We start from the raw sequence: 16001 nt of genomic DNA on the forward strand, positions 1-16001 counted from the left end.
AGTCAGCACAATTCCAGTACCGGGAACAATGCTTGTTGGTCCCGGAAAAACATTTCTATCTATCTATCTATTTTAAGACTGGAATTAAGAGTTGGAACAGTGTCCTTAAGGATGTATAATTTCCCTATGAGTAGTTGGTAATGATTAGTGGTTGGTCAAGGAATATGGTGTATAGGGGACAGGAATGTTGTCTTATGACCCTTGAAACATATTTTGATCCAGGAACGCATCCATCCAACTTGGCAAAATAATAGTCACCTACTGGAGTGTTTCCGTGGGCATATCCTTTGTTCTGCTAAGTCTGCAAAACCATTTCCATTGGGTCTGGAAATTGGCAAGATTGTAAGACCGTCTCAGTGGTAAGCCTGAGCTGCAGAGACGGGGGACATTTGGCAAGGACATCTGGGTCAGAGGGAAAGAGAGGGCTGTGGATTTTTGTAGTTGGGGCTTTCACATCTGCCATGAGTGGAGAGAGGCGAAGACTGAGTAAAGAGGTGATTTTGTTCCCATCTGTGACACAAGCAGCTTACACCTGAGCCAACCTTGACTAGGTTTATTAAAGCTCCTGGACAGGAAATGCAAATATGGGTTTAGTTCATATTTTTTCTCACTTTGCTTTTTTCTGTTCTCTTTAAATATCAGTCTAGTTCTCTTTTAAAACTGTACTGAGATAAGGTTCTGGTGAGATTTTAGGTCACGGAAGGGATGAAGGCTGTCATTGAAAGAAACTTGCAGTGTGAATTGTTTAAAAATTCGTCGGCCACAGCCATGCGAACAGACTCGAGAGACCGTGAGCAAAGAACACTCGTTGAAAACAGATTTGTGACGTGGTTTATTTGGAGGGATGTTAGTTGTCCCTTGGGTGGGAATGCACAGTTTTCCTTGGAAGAAGTAAATGGGGCTTTAATTCCATGGGAAATGGCTCTGATGCAGAGTTTTGTGTTCCCTAACGCTCAGCAGGGGCCAAAATCACATGAGAAACTGGTCTGTGTTGTGAATTCCTACTTTTTCTTCACTCACTCACGGTGTCCACTGCACTGGCCAGACAAGGAATTATCTGTTGTAGTATATTGTCATCACCCAAACAGCAGGCTGCTTTACTGAGCTCTAATGACATTAGATGAAAATTATAATAATACATTCAGGGTAGTTACTAGGGTGACTTCACTAGGCGTGATTAGGGTGTTCTGGGTGATTGTTAGGTGGTTGGCCGAAACGGTCTAGATATGGCTCTGCTCTCTGTAGGGTGTTTCACAAGTTTTGCCTTCCGCTAGTCCACCAATCTTATCTTACTCGCTGAAGTTAGACTTCTAAAATGTGATATTTAGGTTTATTCAAATCACTAACTCTAATGTGAGCATTGGTAATAGTGATGCTTGACTTGGCCAACACTGATACAATCTTATCAGGGCTCGACAGTGCAAGCTTTTCACTCGCATTTGCGACTAAAACTAGATGTGTGCAAACTGTTCAATGTATTTTGGAGCAAGTGTGCGAATAAACAATCCCAGCTGATCAGTTTGCTTAAATGTAAGATCCTAAAAGTCTTCAATACCTTAAATGGTATAACAAGCGTCTTAATGATAATTTTAAGGCGTCTTATATTTTGGGGATGAAAAAACATAAATCGCGATACTTCCTAATGTGATTATTAAACTTTAAAAGGCTACGATTTCATTAAATAAATATGGGCGTTTCACGTTTCAAAGCCTGAAGGTGGCGCTGTTGTGCGTTCCACAGGCTCGACCAATCAATGAACAGCACACATTTATGCTTATGAACTAATGCTGATCAATTATGACAATGTTTACTTTACAGTGTTTATATTGTAATATGTTGTGTACGTTTGTAGGAATGCATATTTGACCTCCCTCATCTGAATTTGAATGAGCTCCTGCAATAATAAATCATAATCATTTTAAAATAAGTCCCGGTGTATTTCTGTTAAATAAAAATCAGTGTGTCCGATTTCCACCCCGGTTATTATTTGGTTACACAAACTGTAATTTAATTTAATTTGTGTTAAATTTATAGTAAACTATTGTAGCTTCTGTCTGGGACGCCCCGTCAAAGGAAGACTAAGAACATTATTTGACAATTTTATTAAATGTATAGATTTTACTTGTATCAGCGTTATTATAGTTAACAAAAACTAAAATCATAAAAAAATAAAATAATCGAATATAGCTGCAAGCAGCCATTATCGGGGCCAAGCGCAAAAAAGAAGATGACATGCCAAAATGGCTGGGAGTGTCAGATCAACTGCAGCAATGAGCAATTAAACACATTGTTAGATGATTTTAGGCAAAAAGGCTGAAAAATGCATTGTAGTCAATGGGAATTTCATGTTTTATTCTATCATAGCGCCACCAAGAGGCACAATCCCGCCATTATTTCATGTGTCCTCGGAGTGAGCCCATACATGGATGTGTCAATTTTGGTGAAAATATCTCAGTTATAGACATTTATATGAAAAAACACATAAAAAATGACTGACACCAGATTTTGATTGGATTTTACTCCCCCTTACTATCAATATTTTTACATTTGGGCACTATTGATTAGTTATCGACCTATGTTTCCGAACTTCTGCCGCTGGTTTCGTCTCGATCGGACTAGCGGTTTTGAAGATATCAGCTATGTTTTATCATATTATACTGTTTTTTAAGCGTTAAATTACCATGCTACACAAACCAAATGCCGAAACCTGGCAAGTCTCGTATCGTTGGATTCTGCAAGGATTCAGGAGACAAAAAAAGTTACGTGGTGATGATCCATACTGAGTTTCGTAACAATCCGTTCATGCGTTCTATAAATACAGCATTTTACCGCATAATTCAAAATGGCCGATATGGTAAAATTGGATATCAGACGAATCGGCATGACGTCCTGAATCTAACAAGACCACTTTTATGATTTTTGGACAAAAAGTTCAGGAATAGCAATTTTTCGTATCTCTGGACTAGCAGGTGGCGCTGCGCTGAAACGCTGCATGTCACTTCAGGTCCTGCTTGTGATGACATTTACCAAGTTTGGTTTGAATACGATAAAGCGTTGCGGAGATATAGCCTTAAGTGTATTTTCGCAAGCGCTACTTAAAATTTGTTTGCGTGTTTATCAAAAATGATTTGACGAATCAACTTGAATTCCATAACATCCATTTCGTGCAAATTGGACAAACCGTCTAGGACGAGTTCGCAAAAGTAGTTTTTTCCCGAAAAAAACCCCTTCAGCGCTTGGCCCCTAAAAATTACAAAAAAACTGAATTACTAAAACTTTTAACTGAAATGAAAATGAAAGCAGAAGTAAATTGAACTCAAAATATTAACAAAAAACTATGTAGTATCTCAGTACTAAAATAACACTAGCATGGCAAAATCTGTTACAGTGTGTTTTATATACATATATAAAGGCAGAAATAGTTAATTGCGCCCCTGAAGCTTCTAAATGCGCTCCTACATTTTTCAGTTTAGGAGCTCGGGTACTCCTCGGGGAACAAAGTAAGCATCAATCCCTGTCTTTATTAGAATGACTCTACTATAGACACTGTCATTTCCCCGCCCAAAAGTCTTACCCAGAAAGAATCGAACAATAATGGTGTGGTCCTCTCCCCAACAATAACCTTAAATCAGCTGCACATGTGTTGCGAAACACACATTACATCTGGAATACTTCCAATGTTTTCCAATGACATAATGTACACAGGACAGTGGCTTTCCCCTCTGAGCCCTGCTTCCCCCTGAGGTTTCTTTCTTACTTTCAGGGAGTTTTCCCCTGCCACCGTTGCCTTGTTTTTGTTCCCGAAACCCCTGTAATGCTGCTCTGCGTTAATTGCCAGAGTTAAAAACAGCATGTAAATGAATTGAGTTTCCATCCGCACCCCCGGGAAAGTGGCATGAGAATATCAGTGCACGCAGAGACCCTGTTACTCTTAGGGCATCAATCATGAGGTTTGTTTATTGGAGATGAGACTCCTGGATGAGTGCAGTGAGTCAGCAGAACACAAACATCTGCTGCGACCGATTCATTCACATCGTCACAGGAGGTTTAACCTCAACGCTAAAAATAAAGCATCAGGATTGAGAACCCAAAGTCATCGTAGATGATGATGTTGATGATTCTCATCGATTCCTAAAGGTAAAAAAAACCCCAAAAAACACTTAACTTTTCACATCAGTCTTATTGCAAAACATTACATTAATATCTGAATACCATGAACAAAAGTCAACAGGCTAAAGAACACTTACACAGGTTTAAAAATACCATAGCAAAAGCGAGTAGCCTAACTAATACACATTTATATAGCATTATTAAAGACGAGCAAACACTCAGAAATGTAAAAAGGAGAAATACAAAATTAGCAATCACACAAATAAATACAACTAAACAAATATATGATTGAAATAAACAGTGTTTTAAGATTTTCAGATATTCCGGTACCGAAAAACTGTAATTAAATGTAAAATAACCACAGTTTATGAATAGAATACACATTACAAATATAACTACTAAAGTTATTGAGTCAAGAACAGCTTCGTCTTTTGTTGTCTGATTAATGTTATTATAGAGACGGCAGCAGGAATATTAGGCTCATAACAGTCTCTCTTTTGCCACTACACTGCATGGTCACAAGTGTTATATTTCTGTATTCAATACTAAAGAAATGTACACCGATCAGGCATAACATTATGACCACTGACAGGTGAAGTGAACAACACTGATTATCTCTTCGTCACGGCACCTGTTAGTGGGTGGGATATAATAGGCATCAAGTGAACATTTTGCAGCTCTTGTGGGGTGTTCCCGGTCTGCAGTGGTCAGTCTCTATCAAAAGTGCTCCAAGGAAGGACCAGTGGAGAACCGGCCACAGGGTCATGGGCGGCCAAGGCTCATTGAAGCACGTGTGGAGCGAAGACTGGCCCGTGTGGTCCCATCAAACAGACGAGCTACTGGAGCTCAAACTGCTCAAGAAGTTAATGCTGGTTCTGATAGAAAGGTGTCAGAATACACAGAGCATCTCAGTTTGTTGTGAATGGGGCGGCATAGCCGCTGACCAGTGCCCATGCTGACCCCTGTCCATCCCCGAAAGAGGAGACAATGGGCATCAGAACTGGACCATGGAGCAATGGTGGCCTGGTCTGAGGATTCACATTTTCTTTTACATCACGTGGGCCGGGTGCGTGTGCGTCACTCACCTGGGGAACACATGGCACCAGGTGCACTATGGGAATCACCAAAACACTTTTAAGAGAATGTTAGAACGGTCTTCCGTCTGCATTGATGGAACTGAACCGGTTCTTGATTCCCAATCCTAACAGACGCTAACACAAACCTGCTCTAGAGAGCTTGCCGTTGTGGCTGGGGAAGTACAGGAGGAGTGACAGGCAGGTGCTTTGAGTTTCCTCTGTCAGGCGTGTGTTGTGCACTAAAGCTCAGCACGGGTCAGATCAGCTGACCTGAAACCAGTCTAAGGAACTACACATGCCGCTTCAGTGTCATTCTGACACATTTCATTTGGATTTCAACGTCTGTTCAATTTCTCCCCGCAAAATAATCTGATGGAGTTCTGGTATCGCAGGAGAAGGTAAGACGAATTTGACTGAATAAACAAACATGTATTAAATATAGTTCTGTGGAAGTACCATGGTAAATTGACCCTATCAGATGCTGATACCATGGCTCTCTTCAATTGCCCCGAGTGTTTGGACACTTTCTGACACTTAAATGTGTAAATGCTATTACGTTAAAATTACTTTATGAAAAATATGTATGAATATAGTACTCATGAGATCATGTTGGATATTTAAATGGCACTCCAAGGACCTTCAAAGAATGCCATCTTCATGTTAAATCAGGGTAGATGCTCAAAAAACACACTATTATTTTAAATATATTATTACAATTAGGGTTGTCATGGTACCAATACCGGTAAAATGTCAAGGCTGTCTGCACCAATTTCAGTACCAGAGTACAAACGGTTGAATTGAGTATCATCACAGTTTCCGATTCAATCGCGCAATCCAGACACTTTGCAGTGGGCTTAGTACCATTAAAAACTAAAGTTGTATTCAGAAAGAGAAGAATTATGCACTATCATGAAAACTCCCGTTTTGATTAAAAAAAAGAAAAATGTCTTAAACTAGAACTACCAAGGCGGTCATTTTGATCGTTTTTAGTTTTCTCAATGTAATTTCTTAAAGGTCCCATGGCATGGATTTTTTATTTTATTTTATAATGTATTCTGAGGTGTATTATATTGTTAGTATGATTTTTACATCCTAAAATGTCATAATTTAGATATAAAAGGCATTTTTTCTATACTGATGTTTGCCCTCTGGCTGAATGTCCTGTTTCAAGGGGCGTGTCTGCTGCGAGACTTCAGTAAAAACGGCCACAGTTGTGATTGGCTGACATCTTTGCATTTGAAATGAGTATTAGATTGTGTAAGAGGGGGCGTGGTTTAACGAGGTCTACGAGGCACAAGCCTGCTAGAGAGAAGGATGTCACTTCTCATCAGTTCTCTCAGCACGTCTCAGTTCAGTGAACTGTTGTAGTTACTGGCATATACTTCAGGTTATTAGTTTATTTCTGGTCGGAGGGACTGTCACTCATGTCAGAAAGTTAGTAACTTTAGTAAATTATGGATCAGCGCTGACTGGAGACGCGAACCGTTTAGAATGATTCAGTCGATTTGGTGAACTGGTTCGACTGGTTCACTAAAAAGAACCGGTTCAAAAGAACGATTCGTTTGCGAACGATACGTTTCCGGAAATACAAAAAATGGCTATTTTTTGCTTATAACTTCTGAACTGTTTGTCCAAAAATCATAAAAGTGGTCTCGTTAGATTCAGGACGGCATGCCGAGGCGTCTGATATTGGCTGTCGGACATTTTGAATTATGTGCTAAAATGCTGTATTTTATGAACGCATGAACGGATTGTTAAGAAACTCGGTATGGGTCATCACCACGATGCCCTGAAGTAGCCTGAGAAGTTTCGAAACAGCGCCACCTAGTGGATATTTTGTTTTTCAAACGCTTATAACTTTGGGTGTGGTTGACTTATTTTCATGGGACTAATGTTTTTTGTCTCCTGAATCCTTGCCGAGTCCAACGATATGAGACTTGCCAGGTTTCGCCGTATGGTTTGTGCAGCGCGGTAATTTAGCGCTTAAAAAACGTTGGCTGATATCTTCGAAACCGCTAGTCCGATCGATCGAAACGAAACCAGCGCCAGTAAATCGAAAACATAGGTCGATAGCTAAACGCTAATACCCAAATGTCAAAATATTGATAGTAAGGGGTAGGGATGTGACGGTGAGGAAATTTCCCCACCGGTTAATTGATGTGTGACAACACCGGTAATACCGGTATCACCGGCGGAGGCTTTTAAATCACTAATTCTATCTAACCGAAAGTAACATGCACACGGCCGCTCTGAACTGAAAACGCGTCAGTGCGCACACACCGTGAATGACAGCTCGTCTGTAAATGCGCGCTCTGTGAGGCCATGGGTGCGTCTCAATCAGTTCCCTAGTTCAGTAGTCAGGGCACTGATCAAGCATTGATCAGTCTATGATTGAGATACACGCCATGAATGAATAACAGTTCGTCCGTAAAGCCTTGTTTATACTCGGTGCGCGTGGCAAAAATAAATGCGCGCAGTCAGCGTAGCGCGGAGGCTCTCACTGCGGAGCCAGGCGAAAGTAAACAATGCGCGCTCTGTGCGGCCGTGCACATTTTACTTTCGGTTTGAATTAGCGCCAATTCGGCTGCGGGTTGCTTGAATTGTGGGTTCATTAGCCTATTATTTTTAATGAAAAACACAACAACAAAACAAATGACAAACTCCCTTAAATAGGCGCTTTTACGTTTCGCTTTGAAACCAGATCTTCCGCGATCATCTCCGTTAGCTCCTCACTCTTAAATCTGATGAATGACTCCTGCCGCTGCTGAGACTCACGGTCGGATCCTGCTTTATTAAGCAGATACAGTTCAGTTTTTATTTGTATTGTCTGTTCTCTAACTGAACTAAATTATTTTATTACTATAAAAAAATCAAAAAGACGGTGGGCGGTGCCACGGTGGGCAAGTGACGTAACCGGTGTTGAGTCTGGACACCGGTAACACCGGCAACACCGACTATCGTAGCAAGCCTAGTAAGGGGTAGTAAAATCCAATCAAAGTCAGGTGTCAGTCATTTTTTACATGTTTTTTCTTATAAATGTCTATAACTCCAAAACTAAATAAGATATTTTCACCAAAATTGACACACACATGTATAGGCTCACTCCGATGACACATATATATTTATATATATATATATATATTTAAAATTTGCCTCTTGGTGGCGCTATAATAGAACAAAACATGACATTGGCTCAATACAACTCAATGTTTGGGGTTTTAACATTTTTACTTGAAATTGTCTTCAAATGTCTTCACTCATTTTTGCAGTTGGTCTGCTGCTTGCTTCCTTGTTTGCTTCTGTTGCGCTTGACCCCGGTATTGCTGCTTGCAGCTATATTTTACATCGTGTTTACACGTAATGAAAGGATTCACAATGCGTTTTAAGTGGATTCTGACTAACTTGCTGACCAGCAACTCTGATTGGCCATTGCTTAACAGCTATGATTGTGACAATGCTGAACGCTTGTAAAACACGCCGCAAATAAAAACCTTTGACGCTCAGATAGCTCAAATAAACTTGAACGAAAGCATGTGAAACCAGCGGCTATCAGTGGGTACCGAATACAGCCGGTTCTTGGTACTACTGGGACTGCAGAAATGCTGGTACCGTCAACTGAGACCGGTACTATCTGTATATTTAGCGACACTAATTATAGTGGTACACTCTCCAAATTGGTGTTTGTAGAGAGTGCTAGACAGGAAGTGTTGCTCATAGAGAGCTGGTGTCATGGGGTCACAGTGGCTCCCAAGGAAGCGCGAGTGTGTGCTTCATAGCACAGGAAATGATCACACTGCCGCAGCCCAGAACGCTTCTGTGCCGAGAGAAGCAGCGTTCAGACATGAGCGATCCTCCTGAAGCCCGTCAGACGGTGCGAGCGCTCCGAGGACAGATGATCTCCTGCAGAAACCAGCGCTACCGTCGCCTGAAAGGCAGAAAGTAAGTCTGGCCGGTGACCTTCACACAGGCTCCCTCTGTTCAGTCAATGTCTTAGGCTCTCGCACTGCTCTTCTTTTGCATTCACATTCTTGGTGAATTCGGATTGTGTGGGATTGTGTCAACAAAACACAGTCATTGTAACTGAGTCTTTTTCGTTGAAGTCGTTTTTCTCACAGTTCGTGCATCTGATGATCAGTTAGGAAGGGTGTGTGTCGCCTGTAGTCTCACTTCTGTTTTTTCCAAAGGTTTCAGTTAGATGCGATTAACCCTTGAATTGTTTTTTTGATACAGTACTGCATTGTTTCTTCAGTTCTTTATCAACAAGTTTGATAAGCCTGTCATCTGCAGTGTCCTTTCTCATCCAGTGGGCAGCTTTTTCTTATGACTACTCATTTTTACCAGTCATCCAGAATAGTAGGACTGGTCAGTAATCGGAGAGTTTTGCGCTGTACTGTCTGCTGATGAGGTTAAGCTGATAAATATTTTACAATAATTCCTAAACACTGATCAATGTGACTAAGTACTGACATCATTTTATTTGCTACAGGATTGCATTGATCTCCCAGTGTCACCAGTAATGCCAAAAAAGCAGCTTTTCAAGCCAGTATAGTTACGTTTGACTGCATATAGTTGGGATTTCACTGACCTGTACTATACTGTGTAGTGTGTGTGTGTGTGTGTGTGTGTGTGTGTGTGTGAGAGAATGTTTGGCTTCTAGCAGGAGAAGAGACGCATGCGCAGACAGACAACAAGCGGTTAGGAAACGTTACCCGCAACAAGCGCACTGTTCATTTGTGTGTGTAAAATCCTGTTAAACCTCTAGAGTACTGCAATATGAGGTAATATCTAGTAAAATATAAACATATGCAATGTCCTTTTAACACAAATTTGACAGTAAATTGTAGTTTTTACATGCAAAAAAACATACATTTTACATTATTTTGCAAAAAATGCTAGAATGTGAAACCATCTACAATTTTTCTTTACATAGTTAACCTATAAACAATATTTTTAATGTAGCAAGCAAATCGCAAACATGTTTTACTATGTAGTGCTCAAATTGTCTAAGATAAAAAACAACCCAAGTTGGGTTGAAAATGGACAAACCCAGCAATTGGGTTGTTTTAACCCAGCGGTTGGGTTAAATGTTTGCTTAAAAAAACCCAATTGCTGAGTTTGTCCATTTTCAACCCAACTTGGGTTGTTTTTAACCCAGAATTTTTTCGAGTGTACAGTCGGTATTACATTAAAACTTCATGAGATGTAAAGAAAGGAATTAAAAATCATGTATTATTTGAGGTGTGAGCATACTTGTGACTTTTTTAAAAGTTTCTATTTATGTGTTATTAATATTGGATTCAAGGTAGAACAAGATCTGACAAGCCTTTACTTGGTTTCATTTTTTTGGGTCAGTGACGTGGCGTGTCAATTCTGGTATCTTAAGCATATTCACAATACTAAAAATATATACATTTTTAAATACACTACATTAAATGACTGGACTTCTCCAGCCCTCTTACATGAGTATGTATTATAAATAATTCATCTTTAAGGAACTATTGAGCTCAAAAGTCCCAAAATGTCCTGGCTTAAAATCTGAATACAAAAATACGACAAAAATGTAGGAAATATGAATAAAAGTATTGAAAATCTACTTGGGCAAAACTGAAGTGATGTTTTCAATACAAATATAGTGCTAACACTGAGCTCATTTACATTATGACAGAAAGACTTTTGTCTCCAGATTGTGATTTCTCTAATGTCATTCCTGGGTAACAGACATCAGTGACCATTTTGGACCATAATGCATTTTGGTATGTCATGTGACGTAATATTGTATTAGAAAGAAGACCCTGGAGGACCCCAAAACATGTGCAAAGGCCAGTTAGCGTCTCTTAAAATGATAATATTAGGGCAGAACAGATTAGTGATTACAATTACAGATGCCACAATTATGTAATCATTCAATAAAATGTAATCGAAATAACAAAAAATAGTCCACTTATATTATTCTGTGTACTTTATGTTTTTTTTCTTTCTACAGGCTATCTTAAGTTTTTTCCCCATTGTTTTTATTTTTATTTTTAGTATAACATTATAATACCATGCATATTTTTACTTTTTTTATTTAAAGAAACCAAACCAATGTATATTTGACTTTTGAGGCTTAATGCTATAGAATAATCGTAATTAATAATCGCAATTATAATTTCAAGGGAATAATCAACAATTATTATTTTTGTCATAATCTTGCAGCCCTAGATGATATGTTGGCCTTTTCTGTCTCATTGTAGTAATATCAAGTGTATTTCTGTGTAACACTAATAAAATACACATTTATAATGTATTTATATTAAAAAACTCTCTATTTGATCTAAAAGATCACCTTAAAGTGATGATAGCTAAGTTGTAGTTTTGCACAGGTGGTTAAGTTATTGCCTGATTATAAAGAAAAATAATATTTGTTTTGTCATTCCTAGATAACAAAAACCTCTGTTAGCAGGACGTCGTCTGTTATCCAGAATGACACATGGATAACAATCTAGTTTTTAATGAATATTTGTAAACTTTTAGGCAGTTATTATGAGGGATGTGCGAGACTAGAGGATTAAACGCTGGTCCATTTAGAAAATATTAGTCCTTTTGCACATTTAATGTTTTGCTTTAAAAATTTTTTACAAAGGCTACGTTTAAATTAATTAATTTTGAAATTATTATTTAATTTTGAAGGAGGGTTTTATGGTAATCCTGAAAAACATTGCAGATCCGTCTCACATCGACACAGGCCATTGATTTAACCCATATTAGATTACACAATTCTGTTCTTGTTGAGTTGAGCATAAAACAAGTCTTGTTTACTTTATTGGAAAACATTTTTTAAAACATTTCCAGCTTTTTTTGTCTGATTTGATTCTGAATTTTGAGTTAGCAGCAGCCAAAAATGAGCCTGAAATCCCACAGTGATTATATTAATTGTGATTAAAATGTAGTTTCCCGAGCATTAATTGTTTGTTGAGCTTCAATTATGGATATCAGTACATTTGTATATTTGTATGTCAACAATGGTAGAAATATAATTAATTTCAAAATGAATTACAGTTACCCAGGAATAACATTCACAAAACATCTGACCCCCCCAAATTACATTAATTACAATCTTAAAATGAGAACATGTCATTACATTACATACACAACACTCTAAATATTAGAAAGTCCTAAAATTTGGAAAAAATTCCTTATCCATCATTCACCCTTTTACTGTCACAGTAACATAAAAAGGATCACAATGCAAACAAATTGTTTGAATTCCATGATTATTTATTAAGTAAAAATGATCTATTACAGAAATATAACACAAAGTCCAGGGATTTAAGCAGTAAAGAGGAAATACTTATCCAATGGGGCGATGCATGTTGATAAATAATAAACAAACTAAAAGAGAACAAGTTAGAGCAAAAGACTTCCTCCACCGGAGGAAGTACAGATGAGCAGATTACTATAAACGTTTATACTCTCCACCCATAAATTCATCAGTTAACAGGGAAGTCAGATCCTCAGGTCATACCGCCTGGGCCCAGCAGGTAAGAAGTAGAAGACAGTGTGTACACTTCATACCCACTATAATTGTACTAGTCATGATCACACACATCTGTCCGGTCAAGCCACATTCAGAAGTAGCATTTGAAGTGTAAATGCCAATGAGTCCCGGAGCATCTCCCCACCTGTGCTGCTCTCAATGAGCCAAAACAAAACTCCTACAGGTCATGACACACTGTAGCCAAAAAATACAGCTCGTTTTTATAGTCTTAGGGAACTTGAGTGTGTAAAGCTGGGGGTAGGTGCTCATGGACACCTCAACACTTGGTCAGGTGGAACCGGGGATTGAACCACCAACCTTCCGGTTTGTAGACAACCTACATGAACCACTGAGCCACTGCCGCCCCAAATACACAAAGTGTCACAGAATGGTCCTATGCGACATGAGCCATACATTCCAAGTGTTCTGGGGCTCATAGGATAGGGTTTGGGGAAAAACATACTGAAATGTAATTTATTATTTAACAAAAATCCTGACCTTGGCCATTGATCTTTTGTGCTTGACCGTGCACGTTCATGAGACTATTAGCGCAGCAGTTGTGAGAAATCATAGTTTGGTGGATTGGATCACAAGTAGACACATTCCCGTTTACACCTGGTGTTTAAATCTGTCTCTTTTGTCCTCTTTCAGTCTCTTCTGTCCTGATTTACATTACATTTACATTAATGCATTTAGCAGACGCTTTTATCCAAAGTCACTTACAACTTGGGAGTACAGGAAGCGATTGGTCATGAAGAGTCGAGTGAGCGCAACAAGTGCCTGAAATACTCAGTCCGTGTACATTGCTCAGTGTAGCACAGGCTAGAGTAGCGAGGGAAAGAGGGAAGACAGAGGAAAAGAAAGGTTTTTTTTTATGAGGTAAAGTGCTCACGGAAGAGATGAGTTTTTAGTTGTCTTTTGAATGTTGTCAATGATTCTGCGTTTCGGATGGCGGTGGGAAGATCGTTCCACCAGCTGGGAACGTTGAATGAGAATGTTCTGGAAAGGGATTTTTTGCCTCTGTGATGGTACCACAAGCCATCGTTCCTTCGCTGAGCGAGTGCTAGCCAGTGCAGAGAGATGAAGAGTGGTGTGACGTGGGCCCTTTTGGGCTCGTTGAAGACCAGACGTGCTGCTGCATTCTGAATCATTCGAAGTGTTTGGATCGCACAAGAGGGGAGTCCAGCCAGAAGCGCATTGCAGTAGTCAAGTCTAGAAATAACCAGGGCCTGGACAAGAAGCTGTGTTGCGTGCTCTTTTAGGAACGGTCTAATCTTCCTGATGTTGTGGAGCGCAAACCTGCACGAGCGAGCCGTAGGACAGCTGGTCATCAAATGTTACTCCAAGATTTCTGACTGACTTTGATGGGGAAATCAAGGATGTACCTAACTGGATGATGAAGTCATGTTGTATAGTGGGACTGGCAGGGAAGACGAGGGGAGATGATTTCTTTTAGGGGAGGGTCTATGGGTGGGAAATGTATGAGCTTTTTCAGATCTTTCCATCTAATGGACGACATAAACTCGCGCAATTTCCATATGAACACGCACAGAGACAACAAAACATGGAGAGAATCAGCTTTCGTTTCTGCTCTGACAGCCGCAAGACAAACCGAACGCTCTGAGTGTGTGTTAGAAATCAGGGATGGTGAGAGAACATTGTGCTTGGGATGTTTTTCGCTTCCCATAATGTTAAGGCATTAGGTCGGTGGACAGAGAGCAGATGGTCTTTTAGTGGCTGTTTGAGCACATTTGGCCACATGAGCGTTGCGATGCAGAAACAGACACTGGATTCTCCAAAGACACGGCCTGGTCTGTCGTGGTGGACACTGGTCCGTGTCACTGATGTGGTGTGTCATATCCGCTGTGTCTTCTGTTTTACGCTGATAAACACTGCATTTGTGTTTCTAATGATTGTTAAGACTGCTCCTCACATTCTCTGCTGGGTTATGAAAGGGCTTCTGGTTTCCAGTGAGTTTGGCCTCAGTCAAATGCTTTTCTTGTCTGCTGAAGTTTTTTTTGTCTTCTGTGGGATCATTTATGTCTCGATGAGGGCAGTTCATTCTTTCTGCAGACTGACAATTCAAGTGCACTGCATTCTGGGAAGGGCTTAGTAAGCACAAAGAAAGCGCTGGCATGCAAAACGATTCCCACAAGACACCCCCAAAATGCGAAACACGTCTAATAGTGTTAAAGAGACACGAGAGCGGCAAAACAGACTCTGTTCTTATAGTGAAGCTTTGCTTTGTGCTGATGTGACTCCCCTTCATTTGATGAGGAGGATCTGATCGTCTGGTTTATGGCCAAAGAGAAAATAATCAGCACATTTTTATCTTACACTAGATTGCGTTACCACATGAGGCCTTTTTTATTTCATTTCAAACAAAGAACCATTGTGATCTGAACTGTTACTCAACCACATTTTCGGGATTCCTGTGGGGCTTTGGAAGCTCCGCCCTGAACGTGACATCACTGTTCTCTTGTGATGACATCACCCTGTGTTTCCCTCCTCCATGTTTCTCTGTGTGGTGATAGAAAAACTGCCTCATGGAGCCGGATTCACAAAACATTCTTAAGAATGAAATTATTCAACTGCCAATTTCTTCTTATTTTCTAACTTAAGAAAAATTAGAATTAGCGCGTGCTTTACAAAAACTCTCCCACTTGACCACAAGCACAGGTGAATCTACAGATTTACCATATCACTTATAATAGACTATAGTAGATGTAAGGATGAAACTATCACGTTAAACATAGACTTCTGTGTCGATAAATTAAACTTGTGTACTATTGAAATTGATTTCTGGACATTGTAATGTTATTTTTTTCTGCAGTTGTTATTGTACATATCATTGTATTAAAACCCCACCTCCACACCCCCATTCCTGTCCCACCCACTTTTTAAAACAAAGTTACGCCACTGCTCATACCGGTAACCACATGGCAAGGCCGGTGATCACACAAATATCACACACTTTATCTTCAGAAAATACAAATCTGGTTCTTTTGTGGAGGGGTTACTGTAAATGGGGAATTTTATTTCCAACCCCTCTGAGCTTGTGTGATAAATAGAGAACTTTCCCCCGGTGGGACGCGTGTGTATTTGCGGTTACATGGTGAGTCAAAGTGAAACTGATACCCTTGACACAGTTGGCCTTTTTCATGCTGATCCGCTCTCATTGAAAATCGCGAGCTCACATTGAGGTTTGAGAAGGGAGTGTGGATGGAGCAACAGTGTAACATCCCACTGACGGTGACGGCAAGATCAATCGCTAAAGTGTGATGCCATGTTTGTGTGTA

At 39.8% G+C, this 16001-nt stretch overlaps 1 protein-coding gene across 3 annotated transcripts in view; it reads left to right on the forward strand.

The window, feature by feature from the left end:
• Positions 1 to 16001, forward strand: part of limk1a (LIM domain kinase 1a) — a 108180-nt gene that overhangs the window by 32966 nt on the left and 59213 nt on the right. The window contains exon 1 of one of the 3 annotated variants that reach the window (XM_079824562.1): positions 5445 to 5584. The exons of 1 other annotated variant lie outside the window; for it this stretch is intronic. In XM_079824562.1, the coding sequence (XP_079680688.1) occupies positions 5559 to 5584 (26 nt within the window). In that variant the 5' untranslated portion in view covers positions 5445 to 5558. Of the gene's footprint in view, positions 1 to 5444; positions 5585 to 8901; positions 9126 to 16001 lie in introns of those variants that run through there. One more of the 3 variants, XM_079824560.1, reaches the window with a different exon arrangement.

Source organism: Gobio gobio, assembly GCF_949357685.1.
Source record: "Gobio gobio genome assembly, chromosome: 8".
NCBI classification, from domain to species: domain Eukaryota; kingdom Metazoa; phylum Chordata; class Actinopteri; order Cypriniformes; family Gobionidae; genus Gobio; species Gobio gobio.